This window comes from Muscardinus avellanarius (assembly GCF_963383645.1).
Source record: "Muscardinus avellanarius genome assembly, chromosome: 12".
NCBI classification, from domain to species: domain Eukaryota; kingdom Metazoa; phylum Chordata; class Mammalia; order Rodentia; family Gliridae; genus Muscardinus; species Muscardinus avellanarius.
The window spans coordinates 97,729,954-97,751,813 of record NC_137798.1 but is presented as its reverse complement, the minus strand read 5'-3'; the positions used below and the strand labels follow the sequence as shown (position 1 = coordinate 97,751,813).

Here is a 21,860-nt window from a genome sequence, read left to right as displayed (position 1 = left end):
TTCCCCTCCTTCCATGGGTGGGGACAGGGCGCTAGTGGGCGAAGCAGCCAGGAGAAGAAATGCTCTCACGTTGTGCGCCCCAGCAGAACCCCAGAAATGCTGGAAACTCCTTCCTTTGTTCCCTCTCTCTCCAGGCCCGCCAATTTGCACTTCCCCAAAATGTCCATCTCTGGGACCCACGATCTGAACTCTGTCCTGCGCACCCTGGGCATCACCAAGGTCTTCAGCGACGAGGGTGACCTATCGGGGGTCACGAAGGGGGCTCCTCTGAAGCTCTCCAAGGTGAGGCCACCCAGGGATGGCATTCCTCCAGACCCCAGGATGGAGGCCCAGGTGTCTGCAGAGTGTGAGGTGCTCAGCTGGGGTGTGAGGCTGCAGGGTGTGAGGTGCTCAGCTGGGGTGTGAGGCTGAGGAAGGGTCCAGGGACCCAGCAAGGTGCAGGCCGAGCTCCTCCTGGGGTGCTGTGGGTCACTAGGACACACAGGGTCCAAGGACAGAGCTGGAAGGTGGCTTCCTGTGTTGCTGGCCCTGCAGGGACCCCCTCCCCCCTAGATGGCCCTGGCCCTCCATTTCATCCTTTCCCAGCCTCTCTGAGCCCTTGAGCCTTAGTTTAATCATACTTAGACAAAGAGGCTTAGGTGTGGTAACTGTAGAGAATGTTCTGGAAATTTGTCTGTGAGCTTTCCAGCTACTGGTGAACCCCCAATTCTGAATTATGAGTGAATTCAACCAGAGGTCACTTGTTCAAAGTAAAGGGGAACAGGAACAACCTCGACATAGGTGGCGTACTCTGGGGGTCTGGGGGGTGCTGAGGAAGCCACCAGAGTCGTGTTCCCTGGAGGTCATAATCTTGCCCTAGGAAAGGGAGCGATGTGGAGGGGACATCGAGGGCAGATGGTTCTCCTCCTGAAGCTGTATCTCAGGGCAGGAGAAATGGAGTCAGGGAGGAGGTGAGCAGAGAACAGCCACATCAGGCAGAGGCTGAAGCTGGGAAAGGACCATGTGGCAGGGGTGGGCAGAACTGTCCAGGCAGAGGGAGGCCCTCATGAGACCCCGAGGGCTGAGGCTCCCCCCTGGCACTGCTGAAGCTTGGAGGGGGCACCTCCTCAGAACGCCCTCCCCTTGTTGCCCCCAGACTGTGCACAAGGCTATGCTGACCTTTGATGAGATGGAGACCCGAGCCCCAAAGACCGCCAGTGTGGATGAGAGCGCCTGGATCAAAGTCCCCAGCATCCATTTCAACAGGCCTTTTCTCATCATCGTCAAGGACGAATACACCAACTTTCTTCTGTTTGTGGGCAAAGTAGTGAATCCCACACAGTAATTGTACTCAGGGAAGTCCCTCCCTCCAGGACATGCCCCTCCCTGGATGACAGTAAACAAGGCTGGCGTGGTGCACACCTGAGCGTGGCCCGCAATCCTCACTCCCTGGCGTCTGTTGTCCTTTGCATCCTGGGGTCTCTGAGGGCTCCAGAGGCCACAGCTTCTCTCAGCAACTGAAGCAACATCTACAAAGGTCTGTGCGGTGCAACCCAGGCAGACCAGGTTGACTCTGGCCGAGACCCACCCCTGTGAACCCTTCTCCTTCTGTGCCACAAACTCCAGTCCTGTCTGAAAATCCTGAGGGGGTCATGTTGTTCCACACAACTCAAAGCCCCAAGACCCACCAACCATCCACAAGTGCCCTGGAGACCCTCTCTACTCTGCCCCCTGGCCTTGGTGAGTCCCTTTTCTGCAGAGTTGGCCACACGACCTAACGCCGCCCCTCCTGGTGCTCCCAGAGCTGCCAGCTCACACCCTGGCAACCAGCAGCATCTCCTGCCATGGACAGTAGAGGGTCATGTCCTCTTCTCATGTCAACTTATCACCTCACCAGGCCTGGCCCCTACATCTCACAGGGTGTTTCCTAAGAATGCTTGCAGGAGGTTGTTTGTGGAGCCCTTTCTCCATGGTGTATACCAGGACACTGCCCTGATGCTGTTCTTGTCACTCCACCCCTGTTCAGGAGCCTCCCCTTGACACAGCATGAGAGTCCTGAGTCTCGGTCTCTGTCTCCTCTCAACTCACCAGCACAATAGACTCCGGTGTCCCCTAATCCTATGTCCCCTTCTCCTCCCTAGACATATGGCCATGGTGCAGTGGGTGGCTGGCTCCAAAATGTCCTAACGAGAAATTTTCAGCTGTGGGGTGAAAGGATAACACCTATCAATTCTCATGGCCCATACCTGACCCCCCTGGTTGGGCTCTGCCAGGAGCCACATGGCCCTCCCCCATGTCCTCAGAGCCTCCCCCATGGCCTCAGAGCCTTCCCCGTGGTCTTCCAAGGACAACTCCAGGCTTGTTGGCCTGTTATTAGTCTATTCCAAGAGCAGCCCTGGTAGTAAGGGCCACACATCTCTGTCCCATCCCCCAAACTTCTGCTGAAGTTCTGCTAAGCCAGGACCCCACTGGGCCCCCATGGACAGGCCTGCTGCCTGGACTTTCAATTTTCTTGTCCTGTGAATGCTAATCTTGCCATCTGCACCTATCCACTCACAGGATAAAGGTGGACATACAGTGGTGGGTTGAATCATGAAATTATTGTATTTAGTTCAAAATGGTGCAGTATCTGAAAGCACACATGATTTACTCTAATCAATGGATGCCAGACTATTTCCCAAATAAGAACATGTGCTCTTGAGGTGACTCACATAGAGCTTTGCAGCTTCCTCAAATTCTGCTGATGTCTCAGTCAGCATTCTTGCTGTTGTGATCCAAAATACCCAACCACCATTCTTTCTCCAATGGATGAAGGAAGGTTTATTTGCTCACCGTTCTGGAGATTTCAGTGATTCAATTCATGTAAGGCCAGGTCTGCAGAGCTTAGGACATGGCACTAAGAAGCAGAGAGAGGGAGGGAGCAAGGGCTCTGCTCTCACATCATGGAGGCCAGAAATAAGAACGCAAGCAAGGGGATTCAAAGACACAAGCATAGTCCCAAGGCCAACCCCCCAGTAACCCACCTCCTGTAGCCACACCCCACCTGCCTAGGTTACCATCCAATAAATTCGTTGCAATGAATTCATCCATTGGTGAGATTACAACTTTCAAGACTTAATTATATCACCTCTGAGCATGAATAAAGGAGCTCTTCAGGGGACATTCTATATCTAGACATAAGATTTGGACAGCTGGATAACCTGCATTACTTAGAATGATTCCAGACTGAGGGTATGAAGACCTGGATTTGGATCCAGGCTCAGCCTCATGCTGGTGTTGGGACTTCAGTGAAATCACCAACATTCTTTGAGCTTCAGCATCCTCATCTTAGATAATAATAACTATTGGAAGCTAGGTGTAGTGGCATATATCTATAATCCCGGTACTTATGAGCCAGAAACAGAGTTGAAGGACAACCTCTTCAACTTAGTGAGATCCTGTTTCAAAACTTAAAAAAAAAAAATTAAAACTTGGGCTAGGAGTACAGCTTGAAAGTTGAATGCCCCTAGAGTCAATCCCTAGTACCACACACAAATAAAACCTACTTGGAACAGCATGATGTCAAACCACATGGTGAAAACAGCATTTCCATTATAGCAGAACATGCACCAAAGTAAGGATAAAGTTTCTCCCACTGTGAGCTCGCCTTGTGAACCACGCACCCAGAAGCTGCTGCGCAAATGGTTTCTGATTTGGTCCTCAGGGCAGCCTTGTGGTGCTGGGGCTGCAGCTGTGATGCTCTGATACATTCACTCTGAAGACAGGGAGATTGAGGCTCAGAGAAGTTGCACTCATGCTCAGGATTACTTGCTATTAAGGGACTAAGCTGGTTTTGAATGTCTACCCAAGTTCACCATCTCTTTCCTCAATTCCTTCCCTCTGGACTGAAACAGAATAAAACTCCCCCTTGGATCATGATAGATACTCATGAGCTAGTATTTTGCATCAAAAGATAAAATCATGAGGTACTGGACCCCCTGTATCAGATTCCAGGCACCCCAGGGCATCCTGAGCCTCATTAGCCCTCCCCATGACTGCAGCCTTGGGTGAGCTAACATCCCAGATCTCAAACTCCACTCATTATCTCAGCAAATTCCCTCATCTCCTTTTCTCTCTCTTCTTTTTCACCCCACTTTACTTAATTGGATGCTGCTAAGAATCTTTATACATTGGCCTGTGTCAGACAGAACTGAACTGGGTTCAGAGATTAATTGAATCTGTTAACTGGATTGGATTCAGTTAAGGACCTAGCAAAAGTATTCTTAATCTTTTACTTTGGCTTTTGAACCCAGGGTTTTTCATGGTGACATAGCACCTACAGTGTCATGAGAGAAACAGCCCTGTGTCCTCTAGGAGTGTTGATCTGAATGGGTCAGACAGAACTGGACCTGATCCAGGTCTAAGAGAGTCAGCCTTAGCAAGGAGTTACAGCCTTAGTTACAGCAGCCACATAAGGAAGGCTTAATTTTAATAAAAGTGCTTATTTGAAGAAATAAGCAATATGCACTAGAAAAAAAGGACTCAAAGATCCCACAGAACCAACCTAGATCTCCATCAACAGATGAGTGGATTGCAAAATTATGGGAAATACACACAATGGAATTCTATTCAGCTATAAAGAAAAATAAAATAATAGCATTTGCAAGAAGATGGAAGGAACTGGAGAACATTATGTTAAGTGAGATTAGTCAAGCACAGAAAGAGAAGGGACATATGTTCTCTCTAATATGTTCAAGTTAGGGAGCAGTGGTAATACCAGAAGGACTCCAGATGATGGAGGGGAAATCTCAGCAAAGCTTGAATGGAAGGATAGGAGAGGAAGAAAGCTGAGGTTGTTCAATGGAGGAGCTACATACGAATATGTGTAATAGCATAAATACAACATGATTAACCTGGACACTCTCTATTGGGGGGGAGGGAAGGGGAGGGGGAAGGGCATGAAGCACAATGTAAAGGTACACTACTCTCAATATGTTCCACTTATAAAAAGTAAAAACAAATTTAAAAAAATAAAAATAAGGCCGGGCGTGGTGGCGCACGCTTGTAATCCCCGCGCTTGGGAGGCAGAGACAGGAGGATCGCGCAGGTTCAAAGCCAGCCACGCGCGCTGGCTTAGGAGACCCTGTTTCCAAATAAAAAAGTATAAAAAATAGGTCTGGGAGTGTAGCCCGGAGGTAGAAGGGCTTCCAGGAACCCCAGTACCACCAAAAAAAAAAAAATTAAAAAAATAAATAAATAAAATAAAAATAAAATAAAATAATCACATTCCAAAAAAAGAAAAGAAAAAGTAGTAACATGCATTTGTAATCAGCAGCTGGAGGCATGTGAAAGACTAAGCAGATCCAAATTAGTTTCCTTTACAGATTCTTCTCAAAAACACAAGCGCTTAAGAGACCAGAGACATGACTATTCTTAGACTGATTAATCCTAATTTCTGTCTCCCTCCTCTGTCTCTACCTGTTTACTGAATTTATTAACTCTTTTGATCAATTAATTGTTTAGTCTTTAAGAGCCAAGAGAATTTGTTGAAAATATCTTCCTAGGGTATTTCTGCATTAAAGGGATTCAGCTGTTATATAGTCTTGAAGATAAAAGAAGGAAGTAGTCTTAGATTTCAAAGATTATTTAGAACATGTTGAACATTCTTAGTCAAAATGGCAACAGGGTATTTCCCCTCAAGGACTGAAACAGAATCAACTTGGAGCCTACAAATAGACACAGTAGTCAAATCATAAGCCAATTGTTACAAAGTAGTAGTTTAGCCTGATTGGCAGTTTAACAATAAATTTATTAAATTTAATTTAATAAATTGAATCTATTTAATCCCAGTCCAACTCAGAATCTTTCAGTACGTAGATTAACATTTTATGAAATTCTTCTTTATTCCTCTAGTCTTCATCAGGAACACTGCAATTATTAACCTCTTTTCTACCTCTGCAAAATGTTGGTAAGGACCACAACTGACTGACAGTAGTATCAAAATGATAATTACATGTTGATAATTGCAAAGTACTCTTTGGTATTACCAGGAGTTATTATTTTTCTGTCCATGAAAATTCAGAGAGAAAATATCAGGCAGGGTTTGCTGTTACAACCCAAAGTGCATAACAAGCCTTACTTTTGTTCAAAGTGTTCCTCCTGGCCACCCAGGCTTAACTGAGTCTTACCTACAACCTTTTTTCATTTTTTCATTTTTTATGCAGGTTATCAGGTGACATTTCAATACAGGTTTATAATGTTCAATGATCAGATCAGCATTAATTGGCGTATCCTGCAGTTCAGACATTTACCACCTCACTGTAATGAGAACACTCAAAATCCTCTCCACTAGCTATTCTGAAATATGTACTCAATTATTGTCCACCTATTATCCTGCAGTGCTAGTGAACATTAGAAGTTATTGCTCCTATCCAACTGACCCTATACCTGTAACTAATTCTGTCTCCATTCTCCATTCCCCAAACTCTTTCTAGACTTCAGATATCACCATTCCACTCTCTACTTCTATGATATCAACCTTTTTAGCTTCTGCATATAACTGAGAACATGCAGTATGTGTCTTTCTGTTCCTGGCTTACTAACATAATGTCCTCTAGACTCAATCATGCTGCACAAAGGACAGGATATTGCACTTGCATACATAAAACTCACATTTTCTTTATCCGATCATCTGTGGACCGACGCCTAAGTTGATTCCACATGTGCACAGTGCTGATATGAACACAAGTGTGCAGGCGTCTTTTTGAGGCACTCATTTTCCTTCCTTTGGATACATTCCCACTGGTGGAATTGCTGGATCACATTATGGTTCTAGTTTTTTGATGGACCTCCATGCTCTTTTCCAGAATGATTTTCCTAATTGACATTCCCAACGACAATGTAAAAGAGTTCTCCTTTTGGATCACAAGTTCAAGGCCAGCATTTGTGACTTGGCCTGACGCCATTTAAAAAACAAAACAAAACAAAACCCAGAGGGGTGTGTAGCTCAGTGGTAGAGTGCCCCCTGGACTCCATCGTTGGTACCCTACATATACATACTGAAGAGTCGGCGCAGGAAAGACCCAAGGCCAGCCGTCGGAGATAAGCAAGCAAGCAAGCAAACAAAAGCTTTATTAAGACAGCCCAGCTCCATTTTATATCAGGCAGCTGGGGATTTTTGAAAAGGAGGGGGCTTCTGCTCACAGCGGAAGATCGCACAAAGTACGGGGCGTTTACTGATTGGGGGGCTCATACCCCAGTGAGTGTGTTATCGGGGGACTGGTTGTTGGGCATCCCATGGCCCCCCTTTGGCTGGCTATGAGGTAGTCAGCACAATCTGGAAGAGAAGCCAGAGAGACACCATCTTTGGCATGACTGGGCTCCTTATCCTAACATTCCTCCCGTTTTGGCTATTTGTGGAGGAAAGACATTGGAATGAGGAGAAATTCCTGGGGGGAATAAGGGGGCAGCCAAACATGATCTCAAAGGGAGATAAAAGGGAGGGTTTTTTTGGTAAGGCTCGAATGCATAAAAGTGCCAGGGGAAGTAATTTTATACAATCTAAATGTGTTTCCAGAGACAGCTTTGGGAGAATTTCTTTAAGAGTGTGATTAGAGCGTTTTATTTTTGCTGATGTTTGAGGACGGTATGGGCAGTGAAAATGCCATGGCAGAGATAAAGCTTGGGCTACAGATTGAGTTATCTGGGAAGTGAACTCAGGGCCATTATCAGATTGTAAAGAGGAAGGCATGCCAAAGCAGGGGATAATTTGAGAAATTAGGAGATCAGAGACTGTAGAGGCCCTTTTAATGGAGGTTGGGAAGGCCTCCGATCCATCCTGAGAAAGTGTCAACAAAAATGAGAAGGTATTTGAATCTCTTAACCCTGGGCATATTGGTATAATCTACTTGCCAGTCAGCAGCTGGAGTATGTCCCCTTGCCTGGTGGCCAGAAAGGCCTGAGGTCTAAGGGGAGTGTTTGGGTTTGTTCTTTGGCAGATGATACAATTGAATATAATCTGATGAAGGAATTTTTTGTCCTTGGGTGTGAGAACAAAGAATGATTGTAGGAATAACTCAATGCTTTGTGGATTTGAATGAAATAGGGAATGTAGATACTGCAGAAGGTCAGAATGGGAATGGTCAGAATCAAAGGAGGAGTCTGAATTTTTAGGGACTGGCGAAGATATGGCATCAGCATCGTGTAATAACAGTATGAAGGGAAGGGGTTGATACGTTTTTTGGGCCACCTCCCGTGCCACCTGGTAAGCCCTAGAATTTCCCTGGGTTATTGGGGATGAGTCAGTCTGATGAGACTTGCAGTGAACAATACCTAACTGCTGTGGGAGGATAGAAGCTGGGAGGAGTTTGGCTATCAGTTTAGAATTAATAATGGATGATCCCTTAGAATTGAGAAGACCTCACATTCCTTCCAAATTACAGCATGTGAAACTAGGATATGGTAAGCATATTTGAAGTCTGTGTACAGGGTGAGAGTTTTCTGTGCCGCTAATGTACAGGCTCTGATAGCCACCATTAGCTCGGCCTGTTGGTTGGTGGTATTAACAGGAAGAGGTTGGGCCTCAATTGTCTCCATGGAGGAGACTATGGCATAGTTTGCCCACTGTATCCCATCCAGAAGGAATGAGCTCTCATCAATGAACCAAATAGAATCAGGATCTGTTAATGATGAGGTTGAGGACAAGGGAGAAAGGCTTCCAGAATATCACAACAATTATGTATAGGAGAAGGATAGTTAGTTGTGGCTTCTGGTAGTAAGGAGGCAGGATTTATAGGTGGGCAGGCCTCAAAAGAAAGGGACAGATATTGGAGGAATGAGACTAAGAGAGGTAAGATTCTGGAGGGAGGTAAAGTCTGTAGGCCTTTATAGGCGAGCAAGTCTCAAAGATGATGTGGAGATAAAATGGTTAAGGGTGTTCTGAAAGTAAGTTTGTGGGCTTCCTTTTGTAGAAAGTGGCCTGCTGCTAGGGCACGAAGACAAGATGCCCAACCCTTGACTGTGGAATCTAGTTGTTTGGACAGGTTCCCTTCTTGAATTTACATTTTGAAATGATTCTGCATAATTTTTAACAGAATAGGTCTCTATAGAAGAGAACTCTATGAGAGACAAAGCAAGCAGAGAACTAAGCCCTGTATCAAAAAAATCAATATTTTGTCTGACACCTCAAGAGCTACCCAGGCTTTCTCTTGCTGGTTAGAGGGATCATCAGAGGGGTCTTGCCAAGCCTAGGGCATCCTCAGTCTTCAGTCTTCGAGGGCAGCCACAATGGGAACAGATTAACTCACTTCTTTTCAGAGGTGAGGGCAACATGCTTTCCAGTATTTTTCTCTTTACAGAGATGGCACAGCCCAGATGCAGATGGACTCCTTTCAGGAGTGGAGGAAATCAGGCACCTCTGTACTGGCAGGCACCAAGCCATTAGCCCCTTTCACTTTCTGTATGAGAAGCCTTTGGTATCTCTGAGGGGGCAAAGACTTATTACCCAATGCAGGGCTATTAAATAGGCTTGTCCCTGTGTCTACATTTGTCTCATCTGATGCTTAATAACCAGCCAATAGATTAAACCATCATTTAAACAAAATAAATTCTCAGAATGATATTACAATTTAAACATCTATTACCAGAAAGCCAATGGTAGTTGTTTTAGCCTGAAGAAAACAAAGTATATTAATCTTTAGTGACAATTTTGAAATTTTTAATAAACTTAAACCTTTAAAAATTTAAGCCACATGAACTAAGCTGACAGCCAAGAGCTTCAGCCAGTGTTGACCTTGGTCAGCTAAAAGTTGGCTGTTATCCCAGCTGAATTCTAAATGTTAAAAGACAAACAGTGGCACTTTTAAAGTTTATGCCAAGTGAGGCTATAGGCTTGAGTGATATAATGGGATTTTCTGATATAGATATCAGGGTTGGATGTGTAGGAGCCTAGCTTGGTGTGAATCTGGGACAAATCTGCCATGGAGAAGGGGATGTGAACTCTGATTATGCCCTTGGTCCCAGCCACCTCACGGAGAGGAGCCATGACCGAAGACACAGGGGTGGCCAAGGGAGAGTGAGATTGAGCATGAGATCTTGTTAACGGGGGAAAGCAGAACACAGAGAAAGAGATAAGCGCGCTGGAGGAATTTGTGGTGAGGGGGGGTTTGTAGGAAGACAGGCGGCTGAGAAAAAGATGCTTGTGCTGAAAGCGCACGCCTATAATATCTGACTCAGGGAGAATATCAGAGGAAGGTTTTTTAGAGGGAATTTCAGTGGGTTTGCAGGCTAATAGAACTTGCTGGGAGATACAGGAAGAACAAAGATCAGGGTAAGAGTGTAGATCTCCTTCCACCCTTTTGCATGCTTACAGTAATTAAACAAATCACGGAGGAGTAGAGGGTCAAGGGATCCCTCAGGGGAGTCAATGGTTGTTATTGTCCAGAAAGTAATGAGGCCAATTTAGGTTTAATGTCTGGAATAAGAGACAGACAGCTTAAATCATTAAGTAGACACCTTAAAGGGGCAGTATCCGGGAAGGAAGAAGAGGCCTTCATGGTGAAAGGTTTTGAAAGAGGTTAAAAGAGAGAGAGTTAGGTAAGGATAAGAGAGAGAGAGAAGAGAGAGAGAGAGAGAGAGAGAGAGAGAGAGAGAGAGAGAGAGAGAGAGAGAGAACAGAGAGTTACGGTGTTTGAGGAGGTGTGAGTGAGAGAGAACAGAAAGTCCTGGACTGGTTAAGGAATAAAGGACCCAAATGGGCGTCCCCAGATGGCTGATTACTCCCGGAACCCAGTAGGGTCGGATAGGCTGAAGACGTCCTCAGGTCATCACCCGAGAACAGTTTGCCTAGGCCGGAGCCGAAGGTCATGGGACACCTAGTGCCAGAATTTTTGGACGGTCGATAGTCGGACTTTATCAGTCGGATGGTAGTCAGTCGGACTTTATCAGTTGGACAAACGGTATCAGAATGTTATCAGAATGGAGAGTGTTAGGAGGAGGAAGGGACAAGAGTGGAAAAAATAGCAGGGCCTGTTCTTCCTTCCTGTTATCCTGTCACTAAAGGAAGCAGTAGACTATCATGGGAGTCCACCGTAGCCTTGAAGGCCATGGTGGGGTGCAGTCTCCACCCAAGCCTGGCATCAGGGCAGAGCCAGACAATTATGGTCAGATACCCTGCTATAGCCAGACTCAGGCAGATAGCCTAAGGGGGACTTACCCAGCTGAAGCAAGTGACAGAGATGGTCGGGATGGCCGGTGGTGGTGGGTGTGGAGAGCGAGCGCCCAAAGAGGAGGATGAGGCCGGCCGGCCGCGGGAGAGCCAGGAGGAGGGAGTCCTCTAGATAGAGGGGTCTCCCTCCCGGGTTTCGGCACCAATGAAGGGTCGGTGCAGGAAAGACCCAAGGCCAGCCATCGGAGATAATCAAACAAGCAAGCAAGCATGCAAGCAAGCAAGCAAAAGCTTTATTTAGACAGCCCAACTCCCTTTTATTTCAGGCATCTGGGGGTTTTTGAAAAGGAGGGGGCTTCTGCTCACAGCGGAAGATCGCACAAAGTACGGGGCGCTTACTGATTGGTGGCTCATACCCCAGTGAGTGTGTTATCGAGGGACTGGTTGTTGGGCATCCTATGGCCCCCCTTTGGCTGGCTATGAGGTAGTCAGCACAATCCGAAAGAGAAGCCGGAGAGACGCCATCTTTGGCATGACTGGGCTGCTTATCCTAACACATACACACACAGACACACAAACGCACGCAGACACAAACACATACACAGATTTCTCCTTTCTCCACATCCTCTCCAGCATTTGCTTTTTTTTTTTTTACTATAGTTATTCCAACAGAGGTGATGATATGGTATCTCACTGTGGTTTTCCATGATGACTGGTGATGTTAAACTTTTTTTATAACCATTTATATGTTTTCTTTTGAGAACTGTGGTTCAGATTCTTTGCCCATTTTTTCACATTTAACTTTTCATTGGTGCATTGTAGTCATACATCACTCATTTAGCCCCTTTTAATGTAATTTCTGGTTGGGTGAATCGTCTCCCATTCTGTTGGTTGTCTCTGCACTCTCTCAAGTGCTTCCCTTGCTGTCTAGAGGCTTTTTGTTTTGTGTTTAGTCCTATTTATCAGTTTTTGTTTCTGTTGTCTGTTTTTCTAGTGATGTGCTAGTGATGCACAGTCTTTGCCCAGACCATGTCCTAAACCACTTTCCCTGTTTTCTTCTAGTAGTTTCATAGTCATAGTTCTGGGTCTTATATTCAAGCCTTTGATCCATTTTTTTAGTTACTTCATATATATATATTTAGAGAAAGATATCCAATCTCATTCTTCTGCATATAGATATAAACCTTCCCCAATGGTATTTATTGAAGAGACTGTCATTTTGCCATATATGGTATCTTTGTTAATAATAGTTGGAGGGAAACACACCAATAAATGTTGGGTACATGTATAGATACATCACTTTGAAGCTCATTACAATATATAGTTAAATTGTACCAATAAAAATTTGGGTTGTAAATACATGGTTAATGGATTTATTTATTTCTAGGCTGTCTATTTGATTTCACCACTGATGTGTTGTTTTTCATGCCAGTACTATGATGTTTTGATTCCTACAGCTCTTTACTAAGTTTTGGAGCCAGGAATTGTGATGCTTTCAGCTTTGATTTTCTTTCCCTCAAGGTTTCTTCAGCTATTAGGGTCTCTATTGGCTCTATACAAATTCTAGGTGATTTTTCTTTCTATTTCTGTGAAGAATATTACTGGCATTCTGATAGGCATTGAATTGAATTTGTGGGCATTTCAACAATATTAATTCTTCCAATCCAATAATATGATACATCTTCCTAATGGTGTCATTTTCAATTTATTTCATTAATGATTTAGAGTTCATTGCTGTGACCAAAGCACCTTAGAAACATAGCTTAGAGGAGGAAATCTCCATTCGGTTCACAATATCAGAGGTTCAGTCCATGGGCAGCTGGCTCCAAGGCAGAAATCTGTGAGGCAGGACAGTGTGGTGGAGGAAAGCTGAACTCATCTCATGGCTGCTAGAATCAGAGACAGTCACCAGAAATAGAACAGCCAATGGCAGAGAGAAAAAGAGTGAGAGATAGGGAGTGGCCAAGGATGTCCCCCCGGCCACACCCCCAGTGACCCATTCCCTACAGATATGCGTGACCTGCCTATAGTTACCACCCAGTAAATCCATTCACACTATTAATCCACCAGTTGATTTATTCAGTGATGGGATTAGAGCCCTGGTTTAATTACTTCAGCTCTGAACATTTTTTTTTGCATTACTAACACATGAGCTTTTCCAGGGAATATTCTATATCCAAACAGTAGGTTAATGCAAAAACAAACAAACAAAAAAACCCAAAACAAAACAAAAAACAAGAACAATGACAACCACAGAAAATGCTTCCATTTATGCCAGTACATTTTCATTTTGCAGCAAGAAATTCCTGTGCCAGTCAGATTTCTGTTACTGTGAGAAAGTACCCAAGCTAAACAACTTATAAGAAGAAAACATTTATTTTTTGCCCCATTTATTTCTGTCCTTTTGTTCATGGCCACTTGGCCCTGATTCTTGGGGCTGGCAGTAGCATAGTACATCATGGCTAGACCATGTGGTGGAGGAGGCTACTCAACCATGGTGGCCAGAAACAAAACAAGAGGCAGGAAAGGGCAGGGTCCCAATATCACTTTCAAGGGCACACCCAATAACCTGACTTCCTCCCCTAGGCTCCACCTCTTAAAGGTCCCCTCCTCTCCCAATTTAGCTATAGCTGGGCTTAGCACACAGCCTTTGGGGCACATTTAAGAACCAAACCCTAACATGCCCTAAGGTCCCAAAAGGAGGATGGAAAGTTATTCTTTGTGTGTGTGTGTGTGGGTCTGGGGATGGAACCCAGGGGCATTTGACCTCTGAGCTACACCCCCTACCCTATTTTTATTCTTTATTTTGAAACCGGGTCTCACTGAGTTGCAGAGGGCCTCACTAAGTAGCTGAGGCTGTCTGCAAGCCGCGATCCTCCTGTCTCAGCCTCCCGAATGCTGGGATTACAAGTGTGCGCCACCACGCCTGGCTTTTAAAGTTATTCTTGATACCATCAGTACTTTTTGTTCACCATAAGCTCATAGAAGTAGTAGTCTGACCCTTCTAATCAATAGTCTAATTGCTAACAAGTATGAAAAACCTCTTAGGGATGCCTGCATAAGGTATATTGTGTTCCCAGACATCAGATACTTGATACCTTGGAACTGTCTATGTAGGTGCAAGTTCAACTGGTTTAACTGATGATTTTTCACTGGATGAAAGCCGGCAGGGTCTTTTGCTGATGGGCGTGGCCCTGCGCTCTTAACAGCCTGCAATAGAGGGCCCCAGGCCTCTGCGAGCAGTATCCCGCTCAGTGACATTAGGTGGCGCTCTTTCCCGACTCTGAGGGTGTCTGTGGAGACAGGCCCTGCTCTGTTCCTCCTCTTTATTGGTTAGTGTCTTGCCAACTGTCCTGGCTCTCTCCAGCCATTTGGAATAGCTTTCCCTGACCATTCCTAGGACACTTGCCTTAATCAGAGCTCAAGTAGTTAATATCTGAAATTAATACTGTTTGAAACACATGAGGGCAAATTGGTTTCCACCAAGGACAGATTCCTAGCGGTTCCTGGGGTGGTAATAGAGGGCCATTAGTAGAAATTAAAGAATGTGTAATTGGAGCCAACATGCCTCTAATCCTGTTAAGTAGCTAGTTAAACATAACCAATAGGGTAGGTTGGGGCCTACTTAAAGCAGAGACAAGAGAAGGCTAAGCCCCCCCATGCCTCACTTAGACCCCCCCCCCCTTGGGGGAAGAGGGCAGAGACAGCACAAACTTAGAAAGTGCACACAGAGCACTAAGGTGACCCCCCCAACTACATGTGCACTGGGGGGAAAGGTTCAGAGACTGACCAAACAAATCTCACGCATGGAAGACTCTGACTAAATAAATCTCACGCATGGAAGACTCTGCCGCTTTCTGACTCCACACCCCCAGCTCTGGAGCCTTATATTTTTTGCCCCACATCAATTTTAACCCTGGAAAAGAGCCTGTTGTAAATGCCTTCCTCACATGCGCCACCACTTCTCCAGTTAAAGCTCTTATAGTTCCCCTCTGGTACTTTCTGTCTAAAAGTTTTCCATGGAAAGAAAAGAAAAAAAAGCAAGACCCGAGGTGTCACTGTCAGTATCTATGAAGATAAATCTCCCACCCCGTAACAAGCCCAGTACTTGGGAGGCCTGAACACCAGTGGCCTCTGGGCCTCTGGCCACAGTTCTTCTCTGCGACAGGTTTTGCGTGACACCCGCACTTGTGCACTGCCGGCCTCGTGATAATGCTGGGACCTCGGGGCATCTAACTCCACAGCTCCAGAGACATCAGCCCTGCAGGAGCTCTGCCCCCTGCCCTTCTAGGCTTTCCTCTGAAACCTCAGGGGAAACATCCACAGCCCAAAACTCGTGTGTTACCCATGCCTGCAAAACCAGTGTCGCCTAGGTGATGCTTCGGTCTGCCCTCATCACAGATGGCGCATGGATGCACCAGAAGCCCGGCCGTGCTGTGCGTGGAGCCCTTTGCCAGCCATCAAGAGCAAGCAAAGCCCCAGGCGGTCCAGGCACGCAAGGTGCCCGGGCTTCTTTCTGAGATAATCCTGCCCTGAAAGGTCTTGAGACAATTGTACATTTCTCAACCTGGAGCCCATCGTGGGGGTGACAGAGACGTGGAAATTTTGTAGCGTTCTGAAGATATCTTTCCATCACCCCGAAGCTAATCTCTCCAGCAATTGCGTTCTCCTCACAGCACCTTTATCTACTTTTTCCTGTCTCTCCCAGCCAAGCTGAGTTTTCCCAATCTTTTCTCTGCTCCTTTTTGATGCCGACTCTCACTGTAAAACTGTGAGCAGTCAGTAATGCCCCTGCCACAGAATGAATGATTTGCTGTTTTGAAATGTCCACCTCCAAATAAACTAATTCAGATGGGTGCAGTGGTGCACACCTGTAATCCCAGTGCTTGAGAGGCTGAGACAGGAGAATCACAGGGTAGAGGCTAGCCTTGGCAACTTAGCAAAACAAAAGGAAGGAAGGAAGGAGAGAGGGAAGGAGGGAAGGAAGGAAGGAAGGAAAGAAGGAAGGAAGGAAGGAAGGAAGGAAGGAAGGAAGGAAGGAAGGAAAGGGGCTGGAGGTATAGCTTGGATATAGAATGCCCCTGGGTTCAATCCCCAGAACCAAAAATACATACATACATACACTAATCCATCACAGTTTTCTTTCTCTTTTTTTTCTCTTATTTAAGTACTAGGAATGGATTCCAGAGCCTTACATATAGCAGAAAAGTGCTCTGCCTCATTGGCCTACCCACTGAGCTACATCAGCCCCATTTGTTTGTTTGTTTGTTGAGACAGAGTCTTGCTAAGTTGCCATCCTCCTGCCCCAGGAGAAGTAGCTGAGATCCGGCTACACACCACTTCGCCCAGCTGTCGTCCTTTACCTTCAAGCTAGGCATTCTACCAAGTCTCAGGGCATGAATTCAGTACATTCATATTTTTTTTTAAACCACAGTATAGTATGAGGGGGACCTTTTGTCCAATTCCCAGGAAAACCCTCATTTCCACTGAGACCTCCCAGCATGGCCTATTCTGTCCACATTTCTGTCAGTATTCTGATCTTCTGAGTCTGCATCGGAATCTCCTGGAATGTGCTGCCTACGGAGGAAGCCTTGCTCCAGCCTGTTCTGCCAAACTCCACTGTCTCCCCACACACCCGTTCCAAAGGGTCTTCCCCATATCTCCAGGCATACCTAAGAGTAACAAGCCCATTCCTCAATACCAACTTTTTAATAGTCAGCTTTGCACTACTACAACAAGACTCTGGAGCCAACCAACTTGGAGCAGGCACCAAACTAGGCTCTTGAAGTCTATGAGACCCTTGTGACATCTCCAGTTCTCTGTGAGGTTGTGCTTCAGACTGGACGAGGCTGAGTGGCCAAGAGGCTGCTTCCACCAGCCCTTCCTCATATCTGGGCACCAGCAGGTTCTGCTGGACCAAGCCTGATAAGAGAACAGAGCGGTCTCGGGTGGCAGCAGAACCTTGCAGATACATATCTGGCCAGGCTCCAGAGATGTCCCGGGCTTGTTTCTAGCACAGAAGGTCCCTGGCCACATGGGAACTGCATGTCCCCATGGCCCTTTCCAGGTCTATAAATCCCCTAGGTGAGGGAGAAGGAAGGGCAGCACAGAGAGCATTCATCCAGGGAGCCTCCTGGGGCCTCTGTGGGTTCTGCTCAGTGAGTCCTTCTCTGCCAGCCTCCTCTTGAGCCTCCCTGATTGCCTCAGTATCCCCCACCTCTGCCCCAGATCTCCTGGTGGGATGTCCTGTTAAGAAAGGTGTGTGCATCACTCTTCAGATGAGCTGGCTCCCCTCTGTCCCCTCCTCCTTCATTCTTAACTGGGTTCATAGCTTTCTCTCCCCCCTCTCAGCTTCTCACTATCCTGAAGGCTGTGAGTTTGCAGAACCCACCGCCTCTTCCCCCTCGAGCCCCCCTCTCAGGTCATATCTGGTTGTGAGTCATGTCCGCATTTGTTTTATTTAATCCTCCAACATTCCCATTTTAAAGATGTTTAAATATTTGTTGAGAGTCACAAAACTGCCAGGCACAAAGCCTGGATTAGAACCCAGGTCTGTTTTCACCTTCCTGTACCCTAAACTCCCATGTTTTGCTGTGAAGACCACATCTCCAGGCCCATCAGAGCTGTGCCCAAGACTGAGACACTGTCAGCGGCCATAACTGACTGCTGGGCCCTCAGCGCATGTGCTGCCAGGGGCCCCAGATTCCTGGGATTCTCTGTGCCCAACTCTGAAAAACAGCTAAGGTGCCAACTTCCAAGGAGACAGTGCTGCAGGAAACCACCCCAGCTGCACACAGAACACCCAATCGCAAGTGAGGGCCCTTTTGGCCCACCTTAAGAGAGACATCTTGAGAACAGAGGGAATGTCTGTGACTACCTCAAGGCCCAGGGCAGTCACCTGGACAGTTCCCAGAACAGGAATGTCATAGGACTCAGACAAAATTCAAATATATCTTCAAGTGGCTTATAAGCGAAGGCTGTCATGGTTGGGAGAAGACAGAGCTGCACCAAGTGTGTGGAATCCAGGGAGCCCAGGCAGGCATCAAGCAGGCTGCGGATCACATGTTCTGGCTGTGTGTGAGGTCCCAAGATCCTGCCCTCTCTGGGTAGCAGCTTCTCTGTGTCTTGAAAAAATGGGAATCAATGGAAGGCCATAGCAACTTTTCTGATGCCAGAAAGTCCTTCCTGAATCCAGTCTAATCCACCTGCTGGGGAACCTTGGGAAACTCCCTCATGAGTCCCGTGCCTCGGTTTCCTCTGTAAAGTGAGGCCCGTGGCACTTGCACCTCGGTCATGGCAGCATCAACGGAGCAGTGGAGAACATGGGCACGGGGCCCGACTGTCTAGAGCGCGCCCCGGTTCTGAAACTTTCTCTGCTCACTAACCTTGGACTTGGGCCTTAACCTCTCTAGGCTTTGGCTTCCTTATTAATAAATGGAGGACACTGGTAATTTCCCCCACCAGATTCTTATGGGAAAGCAAAGTCTTAACGCATGTGTGTGCTCACAGAAGTGCTCAGCAGAGGGACAGCCCCTCGTCCATTTTTCTATTTCTCTGATTCATTGTTGATGGTCATATATGTCTCCATATCTACCAGCAGCCGGATCCTCCAGCTCCGGCTGACCACGGGCAGCAGCCTGTTCATCAGTGAGAGTCACAGGCTGGAGGATAAGTTCATGCAAGGTGTCAAGAAGTTGTACCAGTCAGAAGCCATCGCCATCAACTTCGGGAGCAGGAATCCCAAGGGACAGTAGTGGATTTGGTCACCGATCTGGAGAAAGACGCAGCTCTGGCCCTGGTGAATTACACTGCCTTGCATGGTAAGGGAACTGCCAGCCTCAGCTGGTTCCAGAGAAGACACCCCGATGTGTTCTCAGTCTCCATCTCTTCAACTTCCTTGACCATGCAGACTGGGACAGGGTGGGCATGTCCACCTGGCCTCTTCAGTCTTCCACTGGGAAACCACTCAGTCCTTTCCCTGAGCCAATGAGATCGGGGAAGGATGACTTCAATCCAGTCGTCTTCACTTTCTCTGCAGGACTAGTCAGAGCCTTCAGTGTCCTTATACTGATTGGAAATCCCTGGGAGGGAGGGGCATAGAATACAGAATGTTTTGCTGCTTAGAGACACAGCAATACAAGTGGTAGAGACTGTTGAAGAGAGTGGCATTTCAAGGAAGATAATTTGGAGGTGTTTGGATAGTTTAATGGAAGAGTGTCTGCTCTGGAGCATGGGAGACCCGGGTTCATCCTGTCTCCACCACCAGTTAGCTCTTGGCAATAACAAGCCATTTCACCTCCTGGAGATGTGACTGTCCTATCTTATCATGGACAAGACAATATCCTTGTAGTCAGGATTTGGAAGGAGTAAAGAAGTTACAGGGAACATGCGACTGTGTGTGGCACATAGTAGCTGATTAATTAGCCTTGACCTTTGAGTGGTCAAAATATTAGAATGCCCCGATCCTCAGGTTCTGAGGCAGTGTCCACCACCCCAGCTAAACAGCCTGGGAGGGCAGTGGGAATCCAGTCCAGGGGCAGCCTCTTCCCTGCCATGGCTCCCTTGCTCCTCTGTGAAGCCCTGTAGGGCAGAGCACCCAGACCACAGTCACACAACTGAGGTGTAGCTCCTCTGTGACTCAGGGAAGGTTTGCTCTCCTCCCAGCCCCATAGCTTCCACCTGTCCAGTGAGAAAACAGTGCCAGGGATCCCTGAAGCACATCCCCACACTCTACCGTCTTAAAAGTACAGTGCTGTTCTACAACAGAGGGGAGCTGCCTAGGTCTCTCTACTGCACATATATCGCTGGACAAACATTCAGGGGGGCGAGGGATGTTTGATCTGAATGCAGACTGATTCATCCATCAGTAAGAAACAAGAAGCCTCCAGTAGAGATGTGCTCAGGTTTGAGTTAGCAGCTTCCAGTTTTTATGATGAATCAGACAGGGGTAATAATTTTGCCTCAGTGATAGAACATGCGATTAGCATGCAGAAGGTCCTGAGTTCAATCCTTAGCATCTAAAGAAAAAAAGAAATTCCTGGTGCAACTACTGAATCAACATAAAATCCAAGCAGAAACACTTCCATGTTTTTACAGTTTGTAAACTTATTGCCATTCAGCTCTTCAGCAGCCTGATGATTTCATTTTAATTGCATTTTTCAGGTTAATAAGCTAGGCTCAGAAAAGAGCATCTCACAAAAGGGTTTCAGGGTGCCTTCCCTCTGACCTGAGTCCAGCCCCTTTCTCTCAGGGCATATTGAATACAGAATTCCAGGCTGACCTCACTGGGAAAGGAGACGTCTACATGCATAATAAGATCATCGTCACGGTGCCCATGATCAATCACCTGGGTAGGTTTTACCTGCAAGAGAATGAGGAGCTGTCCTGTGGGTGCTGCAGCGCCAAGACGTGGGTGACATCATAGCCTTCTCAATCCTTCTCTACCTAGGAAAGTTGTGGCAGCTAGAGCAGAGACGACCCACAAGCACCTGGGAAACATCCAGAGAACATTTGACATATGGTGAGTCCCACCCAGGAACTGCCCAGACCTCAGAGCCACATCAGGACAGAGGGACTTCAGCGCTGGTCTGTGGCTGGGGAGGGTACACCGTCCCTTGGGCCAGAGCTACCATGCATGACTTGTGCTTCCAGAGCTCAATCCTGCTCAATTCTTGCAGCTTTGATTGGGTTCTGTGAACTGACAGTCCTCAGCACGAGGAGGCAGAGAGCTTATTTTAGAGGTTCCTGTCTTCAGCATGCATGCTGTCTCCTCCATGTGTCCAACACCCGGGGCAGGGAATGTCACATTGTTATGGCATAGCCGAGATTGAGGGATGAACTGAGGCAAAAGCCTTGAAAAATGCAAGGATAGCCTGTCCCTGTATGATGCCAACCTAAACAACCTAAACATGAATCAGAGATATTCTCCAGAGAACTGAGATGCAAGTTGCTGTGGGTTGGGCCTGGGTAAAGAGGTCTCTATCCTGGACCTGCACCTTACCTTGAATTTTGTCTAAAAAAAAAAAGGAAAAATTCAGCTCAGTAGACACAAGAATCAGGATGTAATGGCATGTAACAGATGTTATAGCATGTATTGCAGTAATGGAAGGAGAAAGGGAAAGGCAGCAGGATTCTCATGCAGTGGAGAGGTTCTGAAAGGGTGCCTGTGACACATGCTCACAATGGGCATGGCTACAGCTGCAGTTCATGCAGTTCTTGCTACTGTTCCTGTGCCACAGCTGAAGGTGTTGCTACTTTGTTGTTGCTGTTGGTCAGCTCTGAAGCTACAAGACTTAGAGCTCTTCTTCCCTGGTGCTGCAGTTCCAGGGCTGCTCTTGCTGCGGCTGCTGCTATTGCTATTGCTACTGTCCTGGAAGATCTCTCTCTGCTCTTCTCCTTCTACTGACCACTGCTACTCTGCTTGCTTTGCTCTGGGAAGGCTAGTTTACATAGTCTGACAGCTCTTCTGATTTGTTCTCAGATCTGGACCCTGAATGGCCCATTTTTAATCTCTTACATCTGGACCCTAAATGGTTCATTTTCAACCTCTCCCTGATCAGTCTTAAGCTAGAAGTCAGGCAGGGTTGTCAGCCCTGGCTCTTACCTCTGCTGACCACCCTTTATCAGAATAAGGAGTTTGCTTAGAAATAGAAGAACATTGCAATGCAATTATACTGGACATATTAAACTCCAGGCTTATTCAAGGAGGTTGAGGAAAGAGGATTTTTTATATGTTTAT

The 21,860-nt window shown here is 46.6% G+C and overlaps 1 protein-coding gene across 1 annotated transcript in view; it reads left to right on the top strand.

Annotated features, from left to right (window-relative positions):
• LOC308271080 (uncharacterized protein) overlaps window positions 1-18,876 on the top strand; it is a gene marked incomplete at both ends in the record, with an annotated part of 34,031 nt that extends 15,155 nt beyond the window's left edge. Inside the window, 7 exons of the mRNA XM_080707219.1 lie at window positions 135-282; window positions 1,136-1,303; window positions 1,739-1,830; window positions 2,121-2,138; window positions 2,253-2,380; window positions 9,979-10,030; window positions 18,720-18,876. Of these exons, the coding sequence (XP_080563345.1) occupies window positions 135-282; window positions 1,136-1,303; window positions 1,739-1,830; window positions 2,121-2,138; window positions 2,253-2,380; window positions 9,979-10,030; window positions 18,720-18,876 (763 nt within the window). The remainder of the gene's footprint in view (window positions 1-134; window positions 283-1,135; window positions 1,304-1,738; window positions 1,831-2,120; window positions 2,139-2,252; window positions 2,381-9,978; window positions 10,031-18,719) is intronic.
• Between the last annotated feature and the right edge of the window lie 2,984 nt (window positions 18,877-21,860).